The 26,762-nt window shown below is 45.9% G+C and overlaps 3 protein-coding genes across 5 annotated transcripts in view; 1 reads left to right on the forward strand and 2 right to left on the reverse strand.

Annotated features, from left to right (window-relative positions):
• The window catches only part of LOC142312731 (uncharacterized), a 29,476-nt gene extending 15,280 nt beyond the window's left edge, over positions 1-14,196 (reverse strand). The window contains exon 1 of the mRNA XM_075351719.1: positions 13,639-14,196. Within this exon, the coding sequence (XP_075207834.1) occupies positions 13,639-14,196 (558 nt within the window). The remainder of the gene's footprint in view (positions 1-13,638) is intronic.
• Positions 14,197-14,218: 22 nt separating this feature from the next.
• On the reverse strand, positions 14,219-20,968 carry LOC142311230 (oocyte zinc finger protein XlCOF29-like). 3 transcript variants are annotated; one of them, XM_075349450.1, is made up of 4 exons: positions 20,890-20,968; positions 16,792-16,936; positions 16,465-16,653; positions 14,219-14,303 (listed from the first exon to the last, which is right to left on the reverse strand). In XM_075349450.1, exons 2-4 carry the CDS (start codon positions 16,867-16,869, stop codon positions 14,295-14,297), a joined length of 276 nt encoding a protein of 91 aa, XP_075205565.1. In that variant the 5' UTR covers positions 16,870-16,936; positions 20,890-20,968; the 3' UTR covers positions 14,219-14,294. The 3 variants fall into 3 exon arrangements, with proteins under 3 accessions (XP_075205565.1, XP_075205567.1, XP_075205564.1); XM_075349452.1 differs by lacking the exon at positions 20,890-20,968 and adding an exon at positions 20,619-20,701; XM_075349449.1 differs by lacking the exon at positions 20,890-20,968 and adding an exon at positions 20,619-20,688 and having other exon boundaries at positions 16,792-16,931.
• Positions 20,969-20,998: 30 nt separating this feature from the next.
• The window catches only part of LOC142311225 (gastrula zinc finger protein XlCGF66.1-like), a 48,540-nt gene continuing 42,776 nt past the window's right edge, over positions 20,999-26,762 (forward strand). Inside the window, exon 1 of the mRNA XM_075349442.1 lies at positions 20,999-21,079. The gene's annotated coding sequence lies outside the window, so the exon portion shown is untranslated. The remainder of the gene's footprint in view (positions 21,080-26,762) is intronic.

The following is a 26,762-nucleotide window of genomic DNA, read 5'->3' on the forward strand; positions in this document are numbered from 1 at the left end:
CGTCTGCCAGACCTGTCGCACCTGTGAACTACACAAGTCCCCTGAGCAGCGTGCACCTGTTCAGACAATTAAAACATCCAGGCCCCTTGAGCTGTTGATGGTGGACTATCTGCTGATTGGGACGGCGAGCAGTGGCTATCAGTACTGCCTAGTCATGGTGGATCACTTCACAAAATTCGCTGTCGCGGTCGCTACCAAAGACCAGACGGCTGAATCGGCTGCTCGGGCCATCTGTCGACAGTTCATCCACGTCTACGGGTGCCCGGAGAGGTTGCACTCCGACCAGGGGGCTTGTTTCGAAGGCCGAGTCATCAAAGAGCTGCATCGGATGTATGGGATCCAGAAGTCGAGGACCACTCCTTACCACCCACAAGGGAACGGTGCATGTGAACGCTTCAACCGGACTCTACTCCAGCTGATCCGCACCTTGGCCGATGATAAGAAAGACCAATGGCCCCAATTCCTTCCCGATCTAGTATGGGCCTACAACAACCAGGTCCACTCCGTGACTGGTTACACCCCACACACCCTTCTCTTTGGCCGCCCCGGAAAAGGGGTCCATGACCTGAACCTATTCCGCCCTGGAGATGATGTCTGCCATAACTACCCCTCCTGGCTAAATGCTCACCAACAGAAGATGGAGACTGTACACCGGCTGGTGAGCCAACAAATCCGGGGCCAGATACATGCTGACCCACTCCCCGTGCAAGAGCAACCCTTGAAGTTAGGACAGCTAGTCTTGCTCCGTATCAAGAAGCCACAAGGGAAACTTCGAGCCAAGTGGGAGACTGAAGTCTACCGGGTAATCGAACGCCCCTACCCCAACGGGCACGTATACCGAGTGCAGGGTGAAGACAGTCGCAACATTCGCACTGTGCACCGAAATATGTTGCGTTCCTGCCGATCCCAGCCTGACTCCCCTACCACAGTACCCGGAGGGGGTGACGCTGCCAACACGAGTGACGTCACGGACGTTTCCCAGCATAGTGATCATGTCGACTCTGAGACCGGTGACCCACCTACACAACCCAGTTCTTCCCCCGGAGTGCTGAGTGAAGTGGGGCGTAAAGACAGTGACAGGGAAGGGAACAACCGACCCTTGAGACGCACTGACCGCACCACTGCTGGGATCCCGCCCGGGCAGTCTTACAGGGACCAGTATGTATGGCCCACTTCTCAACCAACCCCTGTGACATCTGCAGTCATCGCTGCCTGGGAACCGACGGTAGTTGACAGGGACTGCCAACCTTTAAGTGGGGGGGTATGTAATGGGATCAACAATTCAGACTGCATCATTAATGTAGAAGTGGATTTGAATATTGCTTCAGCACTTGCCCACAAGGGGACAGTGTCAGACTGTGCAACCACAAACACAGAGGTGGGAAATCCCCTACTGCAGCTTGTGTGTTTGAACCAGGAAGAAAAAGTGCGGGAAGTTTTGTTCAGCTCCAGAGCTCAGCCAGAGGAGAGCTGCGTGTGGTCTTCCTGAACAGAGGGCTCTTTTGCCACCGGAGTCTTGGAGGAATCACCCTGTGGAAGTGGTTTCTGCCATTCCCGGTCTGCAGGACTTTGTTTTCACGAGGGATCTAACCGGACTGCAGAGCATCGCACCCTGAGTGCAAGTGCAGGGGCTGTGACCTCCCTTCTTCTGTTCGGCGTGCCCCGGGACTAAAAGACTGACTAGAATCTGTTACCAGTGGGAGAAGATCAAAGGAAAAGACCGAGGAGCTGCATCCCTTCAGCGCTGCACCGGGATCCATCATCGTGAGACTCCAGGCCTGCGACGTGGGAGCGGCATCTTCTTCTGGGATAGACTGGTACGTGATTGTAGGGAAAGTTAGGGAAAGTTGCCGCCATTTCTTTGTTGTTTTTTTCCTTTCTTCTTGCTGCGTACCCGGAAGGAGTGAAGATCCGGGGACTCCACTATACACATGTGCGCAGATAGTTCGGTTGATTGTATTATAAATATGCTTCCTAGTAAAGAAATGTTACTACCGGTAAAATCTGAGTATGGGGATTTTGTTGTAATAGAGCATACACACACACCCGCGGCCCTACCACCGGTCGCTTCACTAGAATGTACGGGCTCCTTCCAGGTGTATATTACTGAGGATTTCAGATATACGGTCTCCTTCAAGGTCCTGACTGCAGCCTGTACATTCTAGCTGTTTCATTACTGAAGACACTAGAATGTATGGACTCCTTCCAGGTGTCTATTATTGAGGATTTCAGATATACGGGGTCCTTCCAGATCCTGACTGCAGCCCGTACATTCTAGCTGATTCCCTACTGAAGACACTGGAATGTACGGGCTCCTTCCAGGTGTATATTATTTTATTATTATAGCACCATTTATTCCATGGTGCATTACAAGTGAAAAGCGTACACATAAAAACAAGTACAATAATCATGAACAATACAAGACAGACTGGTACAGGAGGAGAGAGGACCCTGCCCATCAGGGGTCACAGTCTAATTACTGAGTATTTTAGCTGTACGGGCTCCTTCCAGGACCTGACTGCAGCCCGTACATTGTAACAGACTCACTACTGAAGACGCTAGAATGCACGGGTTCCTTCCAGGTGTATATTACTGAGGATTTCAGATTTATGGGCTCCTTCCAGGTGCATATTGTTGACATTATATATGGGCCCCTGTCAGATATATATTAATGAGGACATCAGAATGTATGGGCTAATTCCAGGTATACATGAATGAGGATATCCAAATGTATGGGCTCCTTCCAGGTGTACTGTATATGTGAGGACATTCTAATGTATGGGTTCTTGTTAGGTATATAATATTGAATTCAGCAGAATGTATGGCCTCCTGTTAGGACTAATGATGAGTGAGCATGCTTGCAATTGCTCGATACTTGATTGAGCATCTGGATGCTCGAGACACTCGTTTGAGTATCCGCCCCGCATTTTTGCGGCTTTAAAAAGCAAAACAAGTTGATCACTGGCATTGCTGTGATTGGTGGGCTGCACCGCTTCATCAGGTCTTATGTAAGACCCGATGACATGATGCTCGGCACACTGTTCTCTGCTTGGCACACTGTTCTCTGGAATCAGTTTAGGAAGAGTTGAAGGAGGGAGAGATGACTTTAGAGCCGGAAAATAGGCAGTATTGAATTGGTATAGCAGCAACTGTATACCGCTGCTGCACCATTAAAACAAAAGTTCTTCTCAGGGCTACATACTGTCTTTTCGAAGGTAAAACCGCTGCTACCTGCATTCAGTGTAGGGATAGCTGGTGGAGGATAGTTAGTTTAGGATTACAGGCATATAGCCATACAGAAGAATGGAGTGGAGGCCCAGAACGCTCACTGCCATTCTTTATAGGGCTGCTGGGAGAAGCCTAGCCACATAGAAGAATGGAGTATTGGTCCAGCACTCTTACTGCCATTCTTTATAGGGCTGCTGGGAGAAGCCTAGCCACACAGGAGAATGGAGTATTGGTCCAGCACGCTCACTGCCATTCTTTATATGGCTGCTGGGAGAATCCTAGCCACATAGAAGAATGGAGTATTGGTCCAGCTCTCTTACTGCCATTCTTTATAGGGCTGCTGGGAGAAGCCTAGCCACATAGAAGAATGGAGTATTGGTCCAGCACTCTTACTGCCATTATTTATAGGGCTGCTGGGAGAAGCCTAGCCACATAGAAGAATGGAGTATTGGTCCAGCACTCTTACTGCCATTCTTTATAGGGCTGCTGGGAGAAGCCTAGCCACATAGAAGAATGGAGTATTGGTCCAGCACTCTTACTGCCATTCTTTATATGGCTGCTGGGAAAATCCTAGCCACATAGAAGAATGGAGTATTGGTCCAGCTCTCTTACTGCCATTCTTTATAGGGCTGCTGGGAGAAGCCTAGCCACACAGGAGAATGGAGTATTGGTCCAGCACGCTCACTGCCATTCTTTATATGGCTGCTGGGAGAAGCCTAGCCACATAGAAGAATGGAGTATTGGTCCAGCACTCTTACTGCCATTCTTTATAGGGCTGCTGGGAGAAGCCTAGCCACACAGGAGAATGGAGTATTGGTCCAGCACGCTCACTGCCATTTTTTATATGGCTGCTGGGAGAAGCCTAGCCACATAGAAGAATGGAGTATTGGTCCAGCACTCTTACTGCCATTCTTTATAGGGCTGCTGGGAGAAGCCTAGCCACATAGAAGAATGGAGTATTGGTCCAGCACTCTTACTGCCATTCTTTATAGGGCTGCTGGGAGAAGCCTAGCCACATAGAAGAATGGAGTATTGGTCCAGCACTCTTACTGCCATTCTTTATAGGGCTGCTGGGAGAAGCCTAGCCACACTGAAGTATTGGTCCAGCACGATCACTGCCATTCTTTATAGTGCTGCTGGGAGAAGCCTAGCCACATAGAAGAATGGAGTATTGGTCCAGCACGATCACTGCCATTCTTTATAGTGCTGCTGGGAGAAGCCTAGCCACAAAGAGGAATGGAGTGGAGGTCCAGCACGCTCACTGCCATTCTTTATAGGGCTGCTGGGAGAAGCCTAGCCACATAGAGGAATGGAGTATTGGTCCGGCACGCTCACTGCCATTCCAACTAAATAAAAGTTATTCGTTCTGAAAATCACTGGTCTCAGTTGTACCATTTCTCACTTATCCTGTAGAAAGAGATGTGTTGTCACCACCAATGACCCACTTTAATTTACAGTTGTAAGTGTCTGTTCTATTTTGCACAGTGCCGCTGGTTTAGGAGTGTCTGTTCTTGGTATTCTAGTGATGTTTCATTCACCTGTATATGACAAAACTACAAGAACAGCTGCTAGATCAGGGGTCTCATACTCAGCTGGGTATATGGGCCGCAAATAGAAAAAATAATAATTTGGGGGGCCGCATTCTTTGCAGGGCCATGTGACGTTTTTAGTGGTACCATTTATTTCTCTTTACAACTTTGGATCACTGTTTTTGAACAGATTTTGCTTGTTTATTATAATAAACATGCACTTTTTTTTGTTTATACAGTACAGACCAAACGTTTGGACACACCTCCTCATTCAAAGAGTTTTCTTTATTTTCATGACTCTGAAAATTGTAGATTCACATTGAAGGCATCAAAACTATGAATTAAAACATGTGAAATGAAATACTTAAAGTGTGAAACAACTGAAAATGTGTCTTATATTCTAGGTTCTTCAAAGTAGCCACCTTTTGCTTTCATTTCTACTTTGCACACTCTTGGCATTCTCTTGATGAGCTTCAAGAGGTAGTCACCGGAAATGGTTTTCCAACAGTCTTGAAGGAGTTCCCAGAGATGCTTAGCACTTGTTGGCCCATTTGCCTTCACTATGCGGTCCAGCTCACCCCAAACCATCTCGATTGGGTTCAGGTCTGGTGACTGTGTAGCACCCCATCACTTTCCTTCTTAGTCAAATAGCCCTTACACAGCCTGGAGGTGTGTTTGGGGTCATTGTCCTGTTGAAAAATAAATTATGGTCCAACTAAACGCAAACAGGATGGAATAGCACGCCACTGCAAGATGCTGTGGTAGGCATGCTGGTTCAGTATGCCTTCAATTTTGAATAAATGCCCAACAGTGTCACCAGCAAAACACCCCCACATTATCTCACCTCCTCCTCCATGCTTCACGGTGGGAACCAGCCATGTAGAGTCCATCCGTTCACCTTTTCTACAAAGACACGGTGGTTGGATCCAAAGATCTCACATTTGGACTCATCAGACTAAAGCACAGATTTCCACTGGTCTAATGTCCATTCCTTGTGTTCTTTAGCCCTTCTGCGTGTTGCCTGTCCTTAGCAGTGGTTTCCTAGCAGCTATTTTACCATGAAGGCCTGCTGCACAAAGTCTCCTCTTAATAGTTGTTCTAGAGATGAGAAGGTGTGTCCAAACTTTTGGTCTGTACTGTATATAAAAAAAACAAACATTTTTAATGGTGAAAATAATCATGCTTTATTTTTATTTATTTTTTTACATTTTGTTCTTTTTTTATAATATTACAATTAGCACCATGTGGTAATTTTGGCCAACATCTTGTAGTAATTTTTCCAGCCTGGTCCTCATCTTTAAGTAATGTACCGCATCCTGGTCCTCATTCTGTAGTAATGTGCCCATCATTGTCCCCTCTTACAAATGTGCCAACGCTGGTGCTCTTCTTGTATCAATGTCCACTTTTCTGGTCCTCTTCTTGTAGCAATGCCCTATAGTACAGTCATGGCCAAAATTTTTGAGAATGACACCAAAATTATATTTTCACATGATCTGTTGCCCTCTGGTTTTTAACCCCTTCAGCCCCGGGGCACTTTCCGTTTTTGCGTTTTTGTTTTTGTTTTTTGTTTACGAGAACCGTAACTTTTTTATTTTTCCTTCAATCTTGCCATATGAGGGCTTGTTTTTTGCGGGACAAGTTGTACTTTTAAATGAAACCATAACTTTTACCATATGGTGTACTGTAAAACAGCAAAAAAATTCCAAATGCGGAAAAATTGCAAAAAAAGTGTGATGGCACAATAGTTTTTGGGATGTTTTATTCACGGTGTTCAATATATGGTAAAACTGATGTGTGGGTATGATGCCTGAGGTCGGTGCGACTTTGTAGACACCAAACATGTATAGGTTCACTTGTATCTAAGGGGTTAAAAAAAATTCGCAAGTTTGTCCAATAAAAGTGGCGCACGTTTTGCGCCATTTTCAGAAACACGTAGCGTTCTTATTTTTTGGGATCTATGGCTCAGTGACGGCTTATTTTTTGCATCTCGAGCTGACGTTTCTAATGGTACCATTTTTGCGCAGATGCTACCTTTTGATCGCCTGTTATTGCATTTTGCGTAAAACTTGCGGCGACCAAAAAACGTAATTTTGGCGTTTGGAATTTTTTTGCCACTAAATCACCAATCAGGTTAATTGATTTTATACTTTGATAGATCGGGCATTTCTGAAAGCGGCGATACCAAATAAGTGTATATTTATTTATTTTTAACCCTTTAATTTTCAATGGGGGGAAAGGGGGGTGATTTGAACTTTTAGGTTTTTTGTTTTATTTTTTAAAACTTTTTTTTTTATTTTACTAGTCCCCCTAGGGGGCTATAGCGATCAGCAATCCGATCGCTATTATCTATCTGCTGATCACAGCTATACAGCTGTAAACAGCAGATACAGTCACTTTCTTTTTCCCTCTGTTCCGTGCCGAGGGAAAACGAAAGTGAAACATCATAGCTGCAGGCGTCATCACATGACCCTGTGCTACGATGGCAACCACCGATAGTCACGTGATCACGCACGTGACTTCCGGTGGGGGCGGCGGTAAGTAAAAAACATGGCCGCGCGCATTTAGATCTTGCTGCCAGACTTTGGCAGCAAGATTTAAGGGGTTAATGGCCGCGGGTGGAAGCGATTCCACCTGCGGCTAGCAGGCACACATGTCAGCTGTTGAAAACAGCTGATATGTGTGCCGACCGCCGCCGCCTGGGATATTATTATTATTATTATTATTATTGGGATACGCTCCATGACGGATATATCCGTCCATGGTCGTGAAGGGGTTAATTGTGTTTGTCTGATGTTTACATCACATACAGAAATATAATTGCAATCATATTATGAGTACCAAAAGGTTATATTGACAGTTAGAATGAGTTAATGCAGCAAGTCAATATTTGCAGTGTTGACCCTTCTTCTTCAGGACCTCTGCAATTCTCCCTGGCATGCTCTCAATCAACTTCTGGACCAAACCCTGACTGATAGCTGTCCATTCTTGCATAAGCAATGCTTGCATTTTGCCAGAATTTGTTGGTTTTTGTTTGTCCACCCGTCTCTTGATGATTGCCCACAAGTTCTCAATGGGATTAAGATCTGGGGAGTTTCCAGGCCATGGACCCAAAATCTCAATGTTTTGTTCCATGAGCCATTTAGTGATCACCTTTGCTTTATGGCAAGGTGCTCCATCATGCTGGAAAAGGCATTGTTGGGCGCCAAACTGCTCTTGGACAGTTGGGTGAAGTTGCTCTTGGAGGACATTCTGGCACCATTCTTTATTCATGGCTGTGTTTTTAGGCAAGACTGTGAGTGAGCCGATTCCCTTGGCTGAGAAGCAACCCCACACATGAATCGTTTCAGGATGCTTAACAGTTGGCATGAGACAAGACTGGTGGTAGCACTCACCTCTTCTTCTCCTAATAAGCTGTTTTCCAGATGTCCCAAACAATCGAAAAGGGGATTCATCTGAGAAAATGACTTTACCCCAGTCCCCAGCAGTCCACTCCCTGTACCTTTTGCAGAATATCAGTCGGTCCCTGATGTTTTTTCTGGAGAGAAGTGGCTTCTTTGCTGCCCTCCTTGAAACCAGGCCTTGCTCAAAGAGTCTCCTCCTCACAGTGCGTGCAGAAGCACTCACACCAGCCTGCTGCCATTGTTGAGCTAGCTTGGTAGTCCGATCCCGCAGCTGAAACAGTTTTAAGATACGGTCCTGGCGTTTGCTGGTCCTTCTTGGGCGCCCAGGAGCCTTTTTGGCAACAATGGAAGCTCTCTCCTTGAAGTTCTTGATGATGCGATAGATTGTTGACTGAGGTGCAATCTTTGTAGCTGCGATACTCTTCCCTGTTAGGCCATTTTTGTACAGAGCAATGATGGCTGCACGTGTTTCTTTAGAGATAACCATGGTTAACTGAAGAGAAACAATGATACCAAGCACCAGCCTCCTTTTAAAGTGTCCAGTGGTGTCATTCTTACTTAATCATGACTGATTGATCGCCAGCCCTGTCCTCATCAACACCCACACCTGTGTTAATGGAACAATCACTAAAACAATGTTAGCTGCTCCTTTTAAGGCAGGAATGCAATGATGTTGAAATGTGTTTTGGGGGTTAAAGTTCATTTTCTTAGCCAATATTGACTTTGCAAGTAATTGCTGTTAAGCTGATCACTCTTTATGACATTCTGGAGTATATGCAAATTGCCATTAGAAAAACTTAAGCAGTAGACTTTGTAAAAATTAATATTTGTAGCATTCTCAAAACTTTTGGCCATGACTGTAGTCTCACCTATTGTGCCATTCTTCACACACAGAGCTTGGGGTATTTAGCACTGGAGTGGGGGAAGCACAGTTCTGAGGGTATACAGGCAATGCTGGGGTTGGAGGAGGGGGTCAGACAGTTCTGGGGAGGTATACAGGCATCACTGGGGTTGGGGGTACAGACCGTTCTGGGTGCATACAGGCAGCGCTGGGGTTGGGAGGGTACAGATAGTTCTTTAGAGGTATACAAGCAGGATTGGGGTTGGGGGGGACAGACAGTTCTACAGGCAGCACTGCGATTGGGGGAGACCGTTACAGGCAACAATGGGGTTGGGGGACAGACAGTTCCAGGGGGTAATCAGGCAGCGCTGGGGTTGGGGGGACAGACAGCTCGGCAGGATGTTGGTGCTTCGGCTCCTCTCTTCATCTGTGAGACGGAAGCTCCACCCACAGATGAACTTGCCCTGGACGCAACACTCAGCAGAGAACGCTATGTGCAGGCATGAATTTAACTGCCAGCAGCGAGGAAAGTGCGGCTGCCAGCCCGAGCACTGCAATCCCCGAAACTTGGCCTGGGGGCTGCAGGATACATCACCGCCCTTCTCACCTAGCTGTCCTCGGTTCCCTTGTTTCCTCTTCTTGCGGCCCACAGCCCCCTTGGTGTTCATGCACCTGGTGCCGCAGTCAGTCAGCACTTTACTTCAGACGCACTGCGCAGAGTCAAGCTCTGTGCACAAATATTCCATGGGCAGCTACCGGCTGATCAGAGGCAGCAGGTGACGTCATACGCTTCACTTACTGATCTCTGATTGACTGGCGGCTGCATAGCTGTGCACAGAGCTTGACTCCGTGCAGTGACGGCAAATCGTCTGAAATAAAGCGCTGAATGCTGCAGCCTCTGCACCGGCCACAATCATCAAAGGGGCCGCAAGAAGTAGCCTAATGGGCCGCATGTGGCCCGCGTGTTTGAAACCTCTGCGCTAGATGGTACAATGAAGTTGTTTAGGACAGTTGAGCAATATGCAATTTACTGGAAGGAGGCAGCCATTTCAAATGGCCCCGCCTCTTAACATGTGCACTGATAGACCTGCCTAACATGATATTGCTGGCATACATAGGTCAGCAATTTAATCAGAGGTGTCATGAACAATCTGATATGGTTGACTGTGCTGTATCTTGCAGAGTGGGAGGTTGTGTATCATTTTCTACCTTCCAATGGCTTCATGAGATACAAGGCTCTCAGGACTGTACAAGTGAAGGAATAGATTTCAGGAACCTTGCGCTAGAATTATTCAGTCAGGCCCCTGTGACGACACGGACTCTGTTAGTGCCTAGCAAGGGTTAAAGTTTCTTAACATTCAGCTGGACATGAAGATATTTTGTTTATAAATGGGGGATAAGCCTCTCATTGTTTCGTTTCATTGAGTCTAGTGTAAAGGGCACTTCACACATAACGAGATCGATAACGACATCGTTGGTACGTCACAGTTTCTGTGACGAAACAACGACTTCACCAGCGATCTCGTTATGTTTGACACGTACCAACAATCCGCCTCCTGCTGTGAGATCGTTGGTTGTTGCTGAATGTCCTGGGCCATTTTTGGCTCGTTGGGAGTCCTGCTGGGCAGGATGGGTCTGTATGTTTCACACCTACCAACGATCTCGTTAACGACCTAGATGAGAACTTAAAGTGTGACACGTAGGTGTGTAGTTGCGTCACCTTTTCCGCGCCCCCTCTGCACCGATTGGTTGGCGCTGAGAACAGTAAGCAAACACTCGGGAACGAAGGAGGGATGAATCCGGGTGCAGATGCAGCTTCGATCCGAAAAGCAAGCAAGCAACCGGGAACAAAGTACGAATGAATCTGGGTGGAGTCGCAGGTTCTATCCTCAAAAAAAGGCTCAAAAAGGGACAAAAGGATGAAGTGATACAAAGTTGCCTTCTAGGCCAGCTGCCTAATCAGACGCAGTATTGGCCACCAATCGGAGCGGAGGGGTGTGGAAAAGGCGACGCATATGCACGCCTACGTGGATTACAGGGTCAAACATTACGCCCCTAGGTCGGAATCGTTACATAGCTGCTGTGTGACAGGGTCCCAACGACCAACGAGATCGTTATACAGGTCTCTGCATCGTTACTAAAGTCGTTGGGAAAATGACTGTGACATCTCACCAACGATTTAACAACGATCTGGAAACTGTAACGTAATAAAGATCTCGTTAACAATCTTGATTTGTGTGACTGGACCTTTAAAGTTCTTGTTGACTCATGTAATTACCTTGGCCAGAGAGGATCAGATAGGCTATGTGCGCACGCTGCGTTTTTTTTTACGCTGCGTTTTTGTGCGTTTTTTGCTGCAAAAAATGCACAAACGCACCCGCGGCAAAAAACAAAACGAGGCAAAAACGCATGTGTTTTACTGCATTTTGGTGCGGTGTTTTGCTGCGTTTTTGCTCACTGCGGTTTTTTTTTTATCAGTGAGCAATGGCATTAAAGATTGTTGAAAATAAAAAAAAAAGGTCTTATTTCTCATTTCCTTCTTCAATATGTTCTTCATTCTCCACTAGTGTATGCAGGAGAGCAGACAGCTGCAGAACTACAAGGCTCAGCATACTCCATCCACTAGTGTATGAATAATAATAATAATAATACTCCATCCACTAGTGTATGCAGGAGAGCAGACAGCTGCAGGACTACAAGGCTCAGCATGCTCCATCCAGGCATCCAGGACTGTATGCTGGAGGGAGAGGCAGGGGGAGCAGAACTACAAGGCTCAGCATACTTCATCCACTAGTTTATGCAGGAGAACAGACAGCAGCTGCAGAACTACGAGGCTCAGCATCCTCCATCCAGGACTGTATGCAGGAGTTTTTTGCCCCCCAAAAAAATGACGTGGGCATCGCCAAATTTTTGTATGGTAGACAGGTATAGCAGGCAGGTACAGGCTGCCCCCAACCCCCCCCCAGCTGTCTATTTGTACCCGGCTGGTCACCAAAAATATAGGGAACCCTTTTGTTTTTTTAATTATTTCATGAAATAATTAAAAAAAAAAAATGACGTGGGCTTCGCCCAATTTTTGAGTCTAGCCAGATACAACTAGGCAGCTGGGGATTGTAGCTTTCTGGGCACACCCGCTGCGAATTGCAGTCCACAGCCCCCCCAGAAAATGGCGCTTTCATAGAAGCACCATCTTCTGGCTCTGTATCCAACTCTTCCAGCGCCCTGATGCCAGGTGGCTCGCTGGGTAATAATGGGGTTAGGGCTAGCTCTATATTATCAGCTGGCCCTAAGCCCGAATTTCACGCTGTCACGCCAATATTAGACATGGCCACCATGAATTTCTAGTAAAGATAAAAAAAAACACCACACAGAAAAATATTTTTTTATTACAAATAAAACACAACACAATTAATGACTCCATCTTTATTGAACTAAAGAACCCCCCCTTCGCAGTAATCCTGAGTCAAGGGTCCCGCGCCGTCCAATCCGGATCCAATATCATCTTATCGGTTTGCTGGAAGGCGAAGCGATCAGATGATGTGTCAGGTTCAAGGATGTGAATCACATGACACATCAGCTGATTGTATACACGGCTTTTATACAATCAGTTGATGCATCAGTGGAAAAAAAAAAACTACTCACTTCTGTGCAGACTCCTGTCTGATCGCTGCAGGACCCGGCGGATCAGCTGATAGTTTAAGCCGGCCGGGCGGTAAAAAGCCAGCCTCACCGCTGGACTTATACTAGAGAACAATAGAGGAAAATAGGGTTTTTTTAAAGCCGCGCCAATGATCACTTCTCAGGTATTCAGATTAATGAATCTTTATTTTGCACAGGTCTGTGCAAAATAAAGATTCATTAATCTGAATACCTGAGAAGTGATCATTGGCGCGGTTTTAAAAAAACCCTATTTTCCTCTATTGTTCTATGTTATCTGCAGTCTGGGTTGCTGCTGCCTTGATCAAAACTTTCCATGCCTGCATAGTAGTTGTGACTTTCACAACTTCACTTGGTGAGTATTACTGCTCCCTGTCTCTACCCCGTGTGTTATTGGGGTAAAACCCTATTGCGCTTCTTCTCCACAGCTTTTTACTCATCCGCTGGACTTATACTGTCAGCTGATGCCGTCAGGTGCCGCATCAGCTGATCACCGGCAGGTCCTGCAGCCATCGGACGTGTCCCGGAAGTCTGCAGACAGGTGAGTATGATATTTTTTTTTTTTACTGTTCATGTTTGATTTCGCAGCTGCTTCCAGGTGGAAGCAGGGGTGGCGGTACCGGGAGGATTCACGCTTCTGTGTTTACTAACACAAGGAATCTTCTTCCTGTACATGTCCCTTGCGTTTATAGCCATAGAAACGCACTAAAACGCAGCTGTATTTGCAATTTTCGTTTTTCATTGCGTTTTTGAACATCTCATTGAACTCAATGGGTGGAAAACAGTGAAAAACGCAGGAATAATTGACATGCTGCGTTTTTGTGCGCACCACAAAAACGCAGCTAAAAAAAATGCAGAGAGCAAAAATGAAAACTCATAGACTTTTCTGGTGAAGAAAAGTCAATCAGTTTTCTGAACAAACACGCACCTGGAAAACGCGCAAAAACACTGCGAAAAATGCACTGTGCGCACATAGCCATACTTTGGTGTTTTTTGATTGTCCAGTTATGGAGTATGACTTGGTATAACACCTTCTATTGTTTTCTTTCGCTGTAGCAGTGGAATTCCCATGTGCTCTTGGTGAATCGCTATCTTCTCCACTACATTCATCAGTATAGGGTACCAAATAATCTATCTGTGTATAGGTCTCAGTTTCTGTGGAGTTCACTTCAAGACAAGAAACAGATTCCTGCTTAATATGTACAGATGGATATTGCTGAGTGTGACCTATAGTAGACATTTCTGTACCTGTGAAATTTTCTCCCTGAAATACAACTGACTCCTCCTTAATATGAGGGTCATAATACTGTAGGGTATGATCGGCAACTGTACACATTTTAGAGCCTTTATATAACTTGGATTCTTTTTTAATACTATTAGATAAACTCTGTGCCTGACTGGTGGGAGAAACCAATTCTTCTTTAATATGAAGTGCCTCCTGGTTAAGCTTGAGCTTTGTAGGCGAACAGCAATCAATGTCTATGAGAATATTGTCTTCAGAGACGTTGCCATCCTCAGTGTGATCATTTGTATCTTTCATTGACGGGCACGCTAGTACATTAGTCTCTATATCAATGCCTTCTTTACAAACCACAGATTCTTTCTTAATCTCATTAGAAACATGGTTAGTTTGGAAACCTAGGGATCCTAAAAGAACACAAAAAAACAATAAATACATATATTACATAAAGAATATTGTTATGTACTATACCAGGGTATGTAGGTAGGTCTTATAGCTGTATTAGCATGGCTGCATTGTGCTCAGCAACAAACTTTTAGTCACATCTCAGAGAAAAGTAGAAAAAACTAACTTCAAAATGGATATAGAAAAGGAGTGTGAAAATGCCAGAAAAAAGTAACAAATATACAAAAAGACTGACCCACACATCCAACAGGTGTGAACAGGGGCTAGCTGATAACACATTATAACTACAAAACATATATAGCTGCACACTAAAATGCTAACAATGAATAAGGGAACTCTGGTATTTCCTAACCATGCTATGTTCACTCCCCTTTATAGCTGGAATCTAGCTGCCCAGACATGGAGGTTTGTAACCCAGATAGTGGCATTTCAGGTTAGGTTCCCGGTATTACCATGCCGTGGTGATGAGGCTCACATGCATTGGCCAATACATAAGCTAAATATCTCTCTTTTTTCAAATATCACTCTAGCAGTAATGTAATACCAGAGTTCCCATATTCATTAATAGCATTTTACTGTGCAGCTGTATATGTTTTGCAGTTATAATGTAATTTCAGCTAGCACCTGTTCACACCTGTTGGGTGTGCGGATCAGGTTTTTTTGTATATTTATAGAGCATCTCTTTGTGATTGAGAACTCCGCCCTATGACCAGGCTGTGATCACTCCCTTTTATAGCTGGAATCTAGCTGCCCAGACATGGAGGTTTTTAACCCAGATAGTGGCATTTCAAGTTAAGTTCCCAGTATACAGAGATTACCTTGCCATGGTGATCGAGCTCACATGCATTGACCAATAAATAAGCTAAATATTTTCTTTTTTTCAAATATTCCTATAGCAGTAATGCAATACCAGAGAGCCCTTATTCACTGTTAGCATTTTAGTGTGCAGCTGTATGTGTTTTGTAGAAAGGAAAAAAAAGTAGCAAACCGTGCCTACTAAAATTGCGATTTTCCATGGGATATGGCTTTGGGGACCATTATGTAAATTGTAGTTCTTCTCAGAAGGTAATTATCTAATAAGAATAATGCTCTGTAGAATGATAACATTTTCAGAAGTTAACACTTATTCTGAGTATTTATCTTCATGCCCAACTCTTTACCTTTCAAGCACATATACTGTAAATGCTAAAGGGGGGGGGGGGGGCGAACTCGTGCGGTTCCTAAGGGGGGGGGGGGGGGGCGAACTCGCGCGGTTGCTAGGGAACTTCTAATGACCATGTATTATCTAATTTAAGAGAATCGGGTCGATTATGCAGAGTCTAAGCATAATGTGACGGCTTCTCTGAGATAAGGAGAGAATGAGGACCAAATTTCTGTCTTTTCCATTCTGTCAGTCCATGGAATTCGGACTGCACTCAGACGTCATATGAAACCAGTCTGATGGCTTCCATAGACTTATTGACTTGTATGGCTGAGTACAACCCAAATATCAGATCAAGCTTGGATCTGGAGCAATTTTTCCCAGTCCGAGGGAAAAATCAGACGTGCCCAGCCCCTTAGAATAACATTGGTCGAGTACCATCCATGGGTTTCTCGGATTGCACTCAGACCTAAAATCCAGTCCTGTGCATGAGGATTAACATTTACATTATTTTTATTCTATGTACTCCAAAACTACAGGGGAAAAGGCAAAACAAAATTGGATTGAAAACTCTAACCTCTCCTGCAAACACATATCCTAGCACAGCAAAATAGAAGGAGAAATATAAAAGGTCCGGCTGTCTGATACAGATACAAACACTGAAGGAAGCCGTATACACAAGCAGGACAGCACTGTGGCTCAGTGGTTAGCACCGAGTCCTGGGCTCACATCCCACCAAGGAGTTTCTAAGTTTTCCCAGTGTTTGTGTGGATTTCTTCACATCCCAAAAGACACACTGATAGGGAATTCAGATTGTGTACCCCAATGAGTACAGTGAGGATGATGCCTGTAAAGTGCTGCGGAAGATGGTGGAATCTGATGGAGCTATATAAGTAACAAAAGGTCAAAGCTTTGTATTCTGTAGAAATAATTTACAAGCCTGAGGAGAGAGGGGAAGCGGCACTATCACTCCGACACATGATCCCTTGTGTATAATGTCCCAGTACCCCAGCAGCGCTCACCTCTCCAGTCAGCAGCTCAATCATCTTGTTGGTGAGGTCCAGGATCTTCTGATCAGTGTTGTCATACATAAGACAGTGAGGAGAAGGCTCCATATTGGGGCTCTGGGTCCTGCTCCATCCTCCTGATACACGTGGTCGGAAACTAGGCTTTAAGCATTCACCCAATGACTTCTTCACTGCTGTATAGTCCTGTGTATGGAGACACTTTCATTTTGCTATATACCTCTCCCGTATCCCACACCTCCCTTGTAATAGAGTATCATGCCATGTGACACCTAGATGTCTTATTAATAGAGACATGTATACCCCATTCTCAGGATCCCTCACCTCCCCAGTCAGCAGGCAGATAATCTCCAAGCTGAGGTTCAGTATCCTCTCCGCCATCTCCTTTCTGATCTTGCCCATCCTCAGAGGGTCAGATGGGAAAATGCCAATGGTCTTTTGAGGACACTTCAACTGGGAGAATCCTTTACTGCAAAAAATAAATCCGCCTGTTACTCAGTGATGGATTCCTGAACGGGCAGAAGCACAGATGAGTCACTCCGGCCATACACAAGATAATTGGGGGGGCGATTGTCTTTAGGATAGAAGGGAGGCCCCAAATACATCAGAACGGACATTACTTTCACCTATGCAGTATAAAGCCCTTGTCTGACAGATGACAGCCCCACGCCTGCCCATATTGTAGGATGAGCCACAAAACCGGTTCTGAGAGCTGCACCTCCATAACACAGGGTCCCCATAACAATCTGCCGCCCAAGGTGCTCTGCTAAGGCCAGGTTCACACAAGCCCATGCAGATAGTCAGATTGTGTCCGGGGTTTTTCGTCTGCGTGCAGTCAGTGCAGGCGTCTCCTCCAGCCACACGGCAACAGTTTTACAGGAACAGTTTAATAAATGACAAATATAATTGTGATGGATTGGTGAAAACCAAACAACACATGGAGGGTGACCTGCGCGAGAGCCCTTTATTCTGCACCCACTGACATAACGGGCGAGTCAGATATAGCATATCACTCAGAATAGTGCATGCTGGGAGATTTAACCCTCAGACCATCGGTCCATAGAAAAGCATTCCTGTGGACATCACATTGTCTGTGATCAGTGTTACAGATGGACATTACGCACAGACTTAATACATTCATGTGGACGGCCCCTTCTAGTGTAACAGCAGCCATACTCTACCAGCCAGATGTGACCCCATAATGTGTGCCAGCCACGGGTCCACATAAGAGGGACAGCCCTGGGGGGTCCTGTAACAGCACGACAGGCCCAGAAGTCCCAGTAACAGTCTGCAGCCGGAAGGGTCCCCATAATAGAATGCCAGGCCAAAGTGTCCCCAGAACAGTGTACACCTTACATAGCCCAGTAACAGTCTGCAGCCGGAAGGGTCCCCATAACAGAATGCCAGGCCAAAGTGTCCCCAGAACAGTGTACACCTTACATAACCCAGTAACAGTCTGCAACCGGAAGGGTCCCCATAACAGAATGCCAGGCCAAAGTGTCCCCAGAACAGTGTACACCTTACATAGCCCAGTAACAGTCTGCAGCCGGAAGGGTCCACATAACAGAATGCCAGGGCAAAGTGTCCCCAGAACAGTGTACACCTTACATAGCCCAGTAACAGTCTGCAGCCGGAAGGGTCCACATAACAGAATGCCAGGCCAAAGTGTCCCCAGAACAGTGTACACCTTACATAGCCCAGTAACAGTCTGCAGCCGGAAGGGTCCCCATAATAGAATGTCAGGCCAAAGTGTTCCCAGAACAGTGTACACCTTACATAGCCCAGTAACAGTCTGCAGCCGGAAGGGTCCCCATAATAGAATGTCAGGGCAAAGTGTCCCCAGAACAGTGTATGTAGCGCCCCTGACTAAGCAGCGTGCTACAGGGAACCGCATCCATTCCCCAGAACAGTCTACACCTTACATAGCCCAGTAACAGTCTGCAGCCGGAAGGGTCCTCATAACAGAATGCCAGGCCAAAGTGTCCCCAGAACAGTGTACACCTTACATAGCCCAGTAACAGTCTGCAGCCGGAAGGGTCCTCATAACAGAATGCCAGGCCAAAGTGTCCCCAGAACAGTGTACACCTTACATAGCCCAGTAACAGTCTGCAGCCGGAAGGGTCCTCATAACAGAATGCCAGGCCAAAGTGTCCCCAGAACAATGTACACCTTACATAGCCCAGTAACAGTCTGCAGCCGGAAGGGTCCTCATAACAGAATGCCAGGCCAAAGTGTCCCCAGAACAATGTACACCTTACATAGTCCAGTAACAGTCTGCAGCCGGAAGGGTCCCCATAATGGAATGCCAGGCCAAAGTGTCCCCAGAACAATGTACACCTTACATAGCCCAGTAACAGTCTGCAGCCGGAAGGGTCCTCATAACAGAATGCCAGGCCAAAGTGTCCGCAGAACAATGTACACCTTACATAGCCCAGTAACAGTCTGCAGCCGGAAGGGTCCTCATAACAGAATGCCAGGCCAAAGTGTCCCCAGAACAATGTACACCTTACATAGCCCAGTAACAGTCTGCAGCCGGAAGGGTCCTCATAACAGAATGCCAGGCCAAAGTGTCCCCAGAATAATGTACACCTTACATAGTCCAGTAACAGTCTGCAGCCGGAAGGGTCCCCATAACAGAATGCCAGGCCAAAGTGTCCCCAGAACAATGTACACCTTACATAGCCCAGTAACAGTCTGCAGCCGGAAGGGTCCCCATAACAGAATGCCAGTCCAAAGTGTCCCCAGAACAATGTACACCTTACATAGCCCAGTAACAGTCTGCAGCCGGAAGGGTCCCCATAACAGAATGCCAGGCCAAAGTGTCCCCAGAACAGTGTACACCCTACATAGCCCAGTAACAGTCTGCAGCCGGAAGGGTCCCCATAATAGAATGTCAGGGCAAAGTGTCCCCAGAACAGTGTACACCTTACATAGCCCAGTAACAGTCTGCAGCCGAAAGGGTCCCCATAACAGAATGCCAGTCCAAAGTGTCCCCAGAACAATGTACACCTTACATAGCCCAGTAACAGTCTGCAGCCGGAAGGGTCCCCATAACAGAATGCCAGGCCAAAGTGTCCCCAGAACAGTGTACACCTTACATAGCCCAGTAACAGTCTGCAGCCGGAAGGGTCCACATAACAGAATGCCAGGGCAAAGTGTCCCCAGAACAGTGTACACCTTACATAGCCCAGTAACAGTCTGCAGCCGAAAGGGTCCCCATAACAGAATGCCAGGCCAAAGTGTCCCCAGAACAATGTACACCTTACATAGCCCAGTAACAGTCTGCAGCCGGAAGGGTCCCCATAACAGAATGCCAGGCCAAAGTGTCCCCAGAACAATGTACACCTTACATAGCCCAGTAACAGTCTGCAGCCGAAAGGGTCCCCATAACAGAATGCCAGTCCAAAGTGTCCCCAGAACAATGTACACCTTACATAGCCCAGTAACAGTCTGCAGCCGGAAGGGTCCCCATAACAGAATGCCAGGCCAAAGTGTCCCCAGAACAGTGTACACCCTACATAGCCCAGTAACAGTCTGCAGCCGGAAGGGTCCCCATAATAGAATGTCAGGGCAAAGTGTCCCCAGAACAGTGTACACCTTACATAGCCCAGTAACAGTCTGCAGCCGAAAGGGTCCCCATAACAGAATGCCAGTCCAAAGTGTCCCCAGAACAATGTACACCTTACATAGCCCAGTAACAGTCTGCAGCCGGAAGGGTCCCCATAACAGAATGCCAGGCCAAAGTGTCCCCAGAACAGTGTACACCTTACGTAGCTCAGTAACAGCTGCCCAACATTATGCCAGTCCAAGGTGTCCCCATAATAGAACACCCCACATCACCCTGTAACAGTGACAGCCCCAGGTGCCCCATAATAGAACACCCCACATCACCCTGTAACAGTGAAAGCTCCAGGTGCCCCCATAATAGAACACCCCATATCACCCTGTAACAGTGAAAGCTCCAGGTGCCCCCATAATAGAACACCCCATATCACCCTGTAACAGTGACAGCCCCAGGTGCCTCCATAATAGAACACCCCATATCACCCTGTAACAGTGACAGCCCCAGGTGCCCCCATAATAGAACACCCCACATCACCCTGTAACAGTGACAGCCCCAGGTCCCCCCATAATAAAACACCTCACATCACCCTGTAAGTCTTTCAGCCCCAGGTGCCCCATAACAGAATGCCCAGGCGCCTAACGCCTGTCATGGTCCCCTGAATGGCTGTGCTACACTATGGGATGAGATTGCTGCAAGGCATTATGGGAAAGCCCACTAGTGTGCAGCATGTGTGAAATGGTGGCGGGCATTTTGTTTATCCTTGTGAACGGCATAGCAGAATGTTCAAATCCACATGGAACTACGGATTTCAGGAAATTCGACTCAAATTAACGCCTCAGTGGATCCGATCTGCTCACTTCTAGTCCTAGCCTTATCCTTGACTCCATCATCTCTGCTTCTTATGGATAGCCAATCTGTGTGAAATTGATATGTATGCACTGAGAGTGGGCAGTGCCCAAATCAAATATGGCCCCTGCTCAATCACAATGGTGTCATGATCATGTGACCAGTCACATGTGTGGGAGGAGTCTGGCTGTATTGTAGCAGGTAAAATTAGTTTACTCTTCATGATTGCATGCATGCAGTGCATGATTTTTTCTGGTGATTTATTGCAGAATTGTGCAATGCGCATGTAGCAGAGATGTGTATGTCATATGCAGGTAGTGGAGATGAAGTATGTAGCAGAGCTGTGTATGTCATATGCAGGTAGTGGAGATGAAGTATGTAGCAGAGCTGTGATTGTAATATGCAGGTAGTGGAGATGAAGTATGTAGCAGAGCTGTGTATGTCATATGCAGGTAGTGGAGATGTATGGTTTATCTGAATGTAGCAGAGCTGTGTATGTAATATGCAGGTAGTGGAGATGAAGTATGTAGCAGAGCTGTGTATGTAATATGCAGGTAGTGGAGATGAAGTATGTAGCAGAGCTGTGTATGTAATATGCAGGTAGTGGAGATGAAGTATGTAGCAGAGCTGTGTATGTAATATGCAGGTAGTGGAGATGAAGTATGTAGCAGAGCTGTGTATGTAATATGCAGGTAGTGGAGATGAAGTATGTAGCAGAGCTGTGTATGTAATATGCAGGTAGTGGAGATGAAGTATGTAGCAGAGCTGTGTATGTCATATGCAGGTAGTGGAGATGAAGTATGTAGCAGAGCTGTGTATGTAATATGCAGGTAGTGGAGATGAAGTATGTAGCAGAGCTGTGTATGTAATATGCAGGTGGAGATGAATGTTTTATGTGAATGTAGCAGAGCTGTGTATCTAATGTGCAAGTAGTGGTGATGTATTCTTTATGTGAATGTTGCAGAGCTGTGTATGTAATATGCAGGAGATATATATGTTATGTGCAGACACAAGCTGTATGGGTAATGTGCATGTTGCAGAGCTTTGTATATAATGTGCAGGTAGCAGAGCTTTGCATGTAATGTGCAGGTAGCAGAGCTTTGCATGTAATGTGCAGGTAGCAGAGCTTTGCATGTAATGTGCAGGTAGCAGAGCTTTGCATGTAATGTGCAGGTAGCAGAGCTTTGCATGTAATGTGCAGGTAGCAGAGCTTTGCATGTAATGTGCAGGTAGCAGAGCTTTGCATGTAATGTGCAGGTAGCAGAGCTTTGCATGTAATGTGCAGGTAGCAGAGCTTTGCATGTAATGTGCAGGTAGCAGAGCTTTGCATGTAATGTACAGGTAGCAGAGCTTTGCATGTAATGTGCAGGTAGCGGAGCTTTGTATGTAATGTGCATGTAGCAGAGCTTTGCATGTAATGTGCAGGTAGCGGAGCTTTGTATGTAATGTGCATGTAGCAGAGCTTTGCATTTAATGTACAGGTAGCAGAGCTTTGCATGTAATGTGCAGGTAGCGGAGCTTTGCATGTAATGTGCATGTAGCAGAGCTTTGTATGTAATGTGCATGTAGCAGAGCTTTGTATGTAATGTGCAGGTAGCAGAGCTTTGCATGTAATGTGCAGGTAGCAGAGCTTTGCATGTAATGTACAGGTAGCAGAGCTTTGCATGTAATGTGCAGGTAGCGGAGCTTTGTATGTAATGTGCATGTAGCAGAGCTTTGCATTTAATGTACAGGTAGCAGAGCTTTGCATGTAATGTGCAGGTAGCGGAGCTTTGCATGTAATGTGCATGTAGCAGAGCTTTGTATGTAATGTGCATGTAGCAGAGCTTTGTATGTAATGTGCAGGTAGCAGAGCTTTGCATGTAATGTGCAGGTAGCAGAGCTTTGCATGTAATGTGCAGGTAGCAGAGCTTTGCATGTAATGTACAGGTAGCAGAGCTTTGCATGTAATGTGCAGGTAGCGGAGCTTTGCATGTAATGTGCATGTAGCAGAGCTTTGTATGTAATGTGCATGTAGCAGAGCTTTGTATGTAATGTGCAGGTAGCAGAGCTTTGCATGTAATGTGCAGGTAGCAGAGCTTTGCATGTAATGTGCAGGTAGCAGAGCTTTGCATGTTTTGCATGCAGTGGAGATGTATTTTTATGAACATGTTGCAGAGCTCTGCATGTAATATGCTGGTAGTGGAGATGTATATGTGGAGATGTAGCAGAGCTCTGCATGTAATATGCTGGTAGTGGAGATGTATATGTGGAGATGTAGCAGAGCTCTGCATGTAATATGCTGGTAGTGGAGATGTATATGTGGAGATGTAGCGCAGAGCTCTGCATGTAATATGCTGGTAGTGGAGATGTATATGTGGAGATGTAGCAGAGCTCTGCATGTAATATGCTGGTAGTGGAGATGTATATGTGGAGATGTAGCAGAGCTCTGCATGTAATATGCTGGTAGTGGAGATGTATATGTGGAGATGTAGCAGAGCTCTGCATGTAATATGCTGGTAGTGGAGATGTATATGTGGAGATGTAGCAGAGCTCTGCATGTAATATGCTGGTAGTGGAGATGTATATGTGGAGATGTAGCAGAGCTCTGCATGTAATATGCTGGTAGTGGAGATGTATATGTGGAGATGTAGCGCAGAGCTCTGCATGTAATATGCTGGTAGTGGAGATGTATATGTGGAGATGTAGCAGAGCTCTGCATGTAATATGCTGGTAGTGGAGATGTATATGTGGAGATGTAGCAGAGCTCTGCATGTAATATGCTGGTAGTGGAGATGTAGCAGAGCTCTGCATGTAATATGCTGGTAGTGGAGATGTATATGTTCTGTATCTGTAGCAGAGCTCTGCATGTAATATGCTGGTAGTGGAGATGTAGCAGAGCTCTGCATGTAATATGCTGGTAGTGGAGATGTATATGTTCTGTATCTGTAGCAGAGCTCTGCATGTAATATGCTGGTAGTGGAGATGTAGCAGAGCTCTGCATGTAATATGCTGGTAGTGGAGATGTATATGTTCTGTATCTGTAGCAGAGCTCTGCATGTAATATGCTGGTAGTGGAGATGTATATGTGGAGATGTAGCAGAGCTCTGCATGTAATATGCTGGTAGTGGAGATGTATATGTTCTGTATCTGTAGCAGAGCTCTGCATGTAATATGCTGGTAGTGGAGATGTAGCAGAGCTCTGCATGTAATATGCTGGTAGTGGAGATGTATATGTTCTGTATCTGTAGCAGAGCTCTGCATGTAATATGCTGGTAGTGGAGATGTAGCAGAGCTCTGCATGTAATATGCTGGTAGTGGAGATGTATATGTTCTGTATCTGTAGCAGAGCTCTGCATGTAATATGCTGGTAGTGGAGATGTATATGTTCTGTATCTGTAGCAGAGCTCTGCATGTAATATGCTGGTAGTGGAGATGTAGCAGAGCTCTGCATGTAATATGCTGGTAGTGGAGATGTATATGTTCTGTATCTGTAGCAGAGCTCTGCATGTAATATGCTGGTAGTGGAGATGTATATGTGGAGATGTAGCAGAGCTCTGCATGTAATATGCTGGTAGTGGAGATGTATATGTGGAGATGTAGCAGAGCTCTGCATGTAATATGCTGGTAGTGGAGATGTATATGTGGAGATGTAGCGCAGAGCTCTGCATGTAATATGCTGGTAGTGGAGATGTATATGTGGAGATGTAGCAGAGCTCTGCATGTAATATGCTGGTAGTGGAGATGTATATGTGGAGATGTAGCAGAGCTCTGCATGTAATATGCTGGTAGTGGAGATGTATATGTGGAGATGTAGCAGAGCTCTGCATGTAATATGCTGGTAGTGGAGATGTAGCAGAGCTCTGCATGTAATATGCTGGTAGTGGAGATGTATATGTTCTGTATCTGTAGCAGAGCTCTGCATGTAATATGCTGGTAGTGGAGATGTAGCAGAGCTCTGCATGTAATATGCTGGTAGTGGAGATGTATATGTTCTGTATCTGTAGCAGAGCTCTGCATGTAATATGCTGGTAGTGGAGATGTAGCAGAGCTCTGCATGTAATATGCTGGTAGTGGAGATGTATATGTGGAGATGTAGCAGAGCTCTGCATGTAATATGCTGGTAGTGGAGATGTATATGTGGAGATGTAGCAGAGCTCTGCATGTAATATGCTGGTAGTGGAGATGTATATGTGGAGATGTAGCAGAGCTCTGCATGTAATATGCTGGTAGTGGAGATGTAGCAGAGCTCTGCATGTAATATGCTGGTAGTGGAGATGTATATGTTCTGTATCTGTAGCAGAGCTCTGCATGTAATATGCTGGTAGTGGAGATGTAGCAGAGCTCTGCATGTAATATGCTGGTAGTGGAGATGTATATGTTCTGTATCTGTAGCAGAGCTCTGCATGTAATATGCTGGTAGTGGAGATGTAGCAGAGCTCTGCATGTAATATGCTGGTAGTGGAGATGTATATGTTCTGTATCTGTAGCAGATTCATATGTTGTATTCATGCACTGATGTATTCTACTACTTTCATATATCACCAAGCTTAGTACAGCTATCAACTGCAATGTCAGTTTAGTACCCCGCATTATACATTGGTATCACATGAACCCACAAGCACTAGTTTGCCCCATGCTGCTGCTATCTCCACACTCCTCTTCATGCTGCCCCCTCTAGTCTGTCCCCATCATCAGTATATCCTTATACTTCCCCTCGAGATACTGTGTGCCGCCAGGGCCATTGACTATAATGATGCAGACGGAGTCACTGTCTTGCACCTATTTTCGGGCGGATACACTTTCTGGAGGTGGACACTAAAGGTGGTGTCAAACATAGCGACGCAGCAGCGATCACGACCAGCGATCTGACCTTATCAGGATCGCTGCTGCGTCGTTACATGGTCGCTGGTGAGCTGTCAAACAGGCAGATCTCACCAGTGAATCCAAAAATCCAGCACTCACTATTGGAACAAACAATTATGTATACTGTGTATAATATTTCGGTCAAACGACCTTCATCAGATTACACGGTGACAGAAAATATTTTCTGTCACAGTGTAATCTGATGAAGGTCGTTTGACCGAAATATTATACACAGTATACATAATTGTTTGTTCCAATAAAGAACTGCTTGTTCCAATAAAGAATTTTTTCTATTTTCAAAACCATATATGAGTGCTGGATTTTTGGATTTGTTGATATAGGGGTTGGACCCTATCCAGGCACCATTAACTTTGTTGGAGTGCCGCACTTCCACATATTATTGATATCTCACCAGTGACCAGCCCCCAGCCAGCAGCGACGCGTGGAAGCGTAACTAAGGTAAATATCGGGTAACCAAGGAAAGCACTTCTCTTGGTTACCCGATATTTACCTTAGTTACTAGCGTCCGCCGCTCTCACGCTGCCAGTGCCGGCTCCCTGTTCCCTGCACTCCTAGCCAGAGTACACATCGGGTTAATTACCCGATGTGTACTCCAGCTACGTGTGCAGGGAGCTAGTAGTAATTAAGGTAAATATCGGGTAACCAAGGAAAGGGCTTCTTGGTTACCTGATGTTTACCGTGGTTACAGCTTACCGCAGGCTGCCAGACGCCGGCTCCCTGCTCGCTTCAGTTTGTCGCTCTCTCGCTGTCACACACAGCGATGTGTGCTTCACAGCGGGAGCGCGACGAGCAAAAAATGAAGCAGGACATTCAGCAACAACCGGCGACCTCACATCAGGGGCCAGGTTGTTGCTGGATGTCACACAGCGACAGCGACGGGATGTCGCTGCTACGTCACAGAAAATGGTGACTTCGCAGCGACGTCGTTGTCGTCGTCGCTATGTGTGACACCACCTTTACACGTAGTATACTGCGTCTGGGTGTCCTCCTGCAGAAAGCTTATATGCCCGAAAATGGT

Source organism: Anomaloglossus baeobatrachus, chromosome 5 (genome assembly GCF_048569485.1).
Source record: "Anomaloglossus baeobatrachus isolate aAnoBae1 chromosome 5, aAnoBae1.hap1, whole genome shotgun sequence".
NCBI lineage: Eukaryota > Metazoa > Chordata > Amphibia > Anura > Aromobatidae > Anomaloglossus > Anomaloglossus baeobatrachus.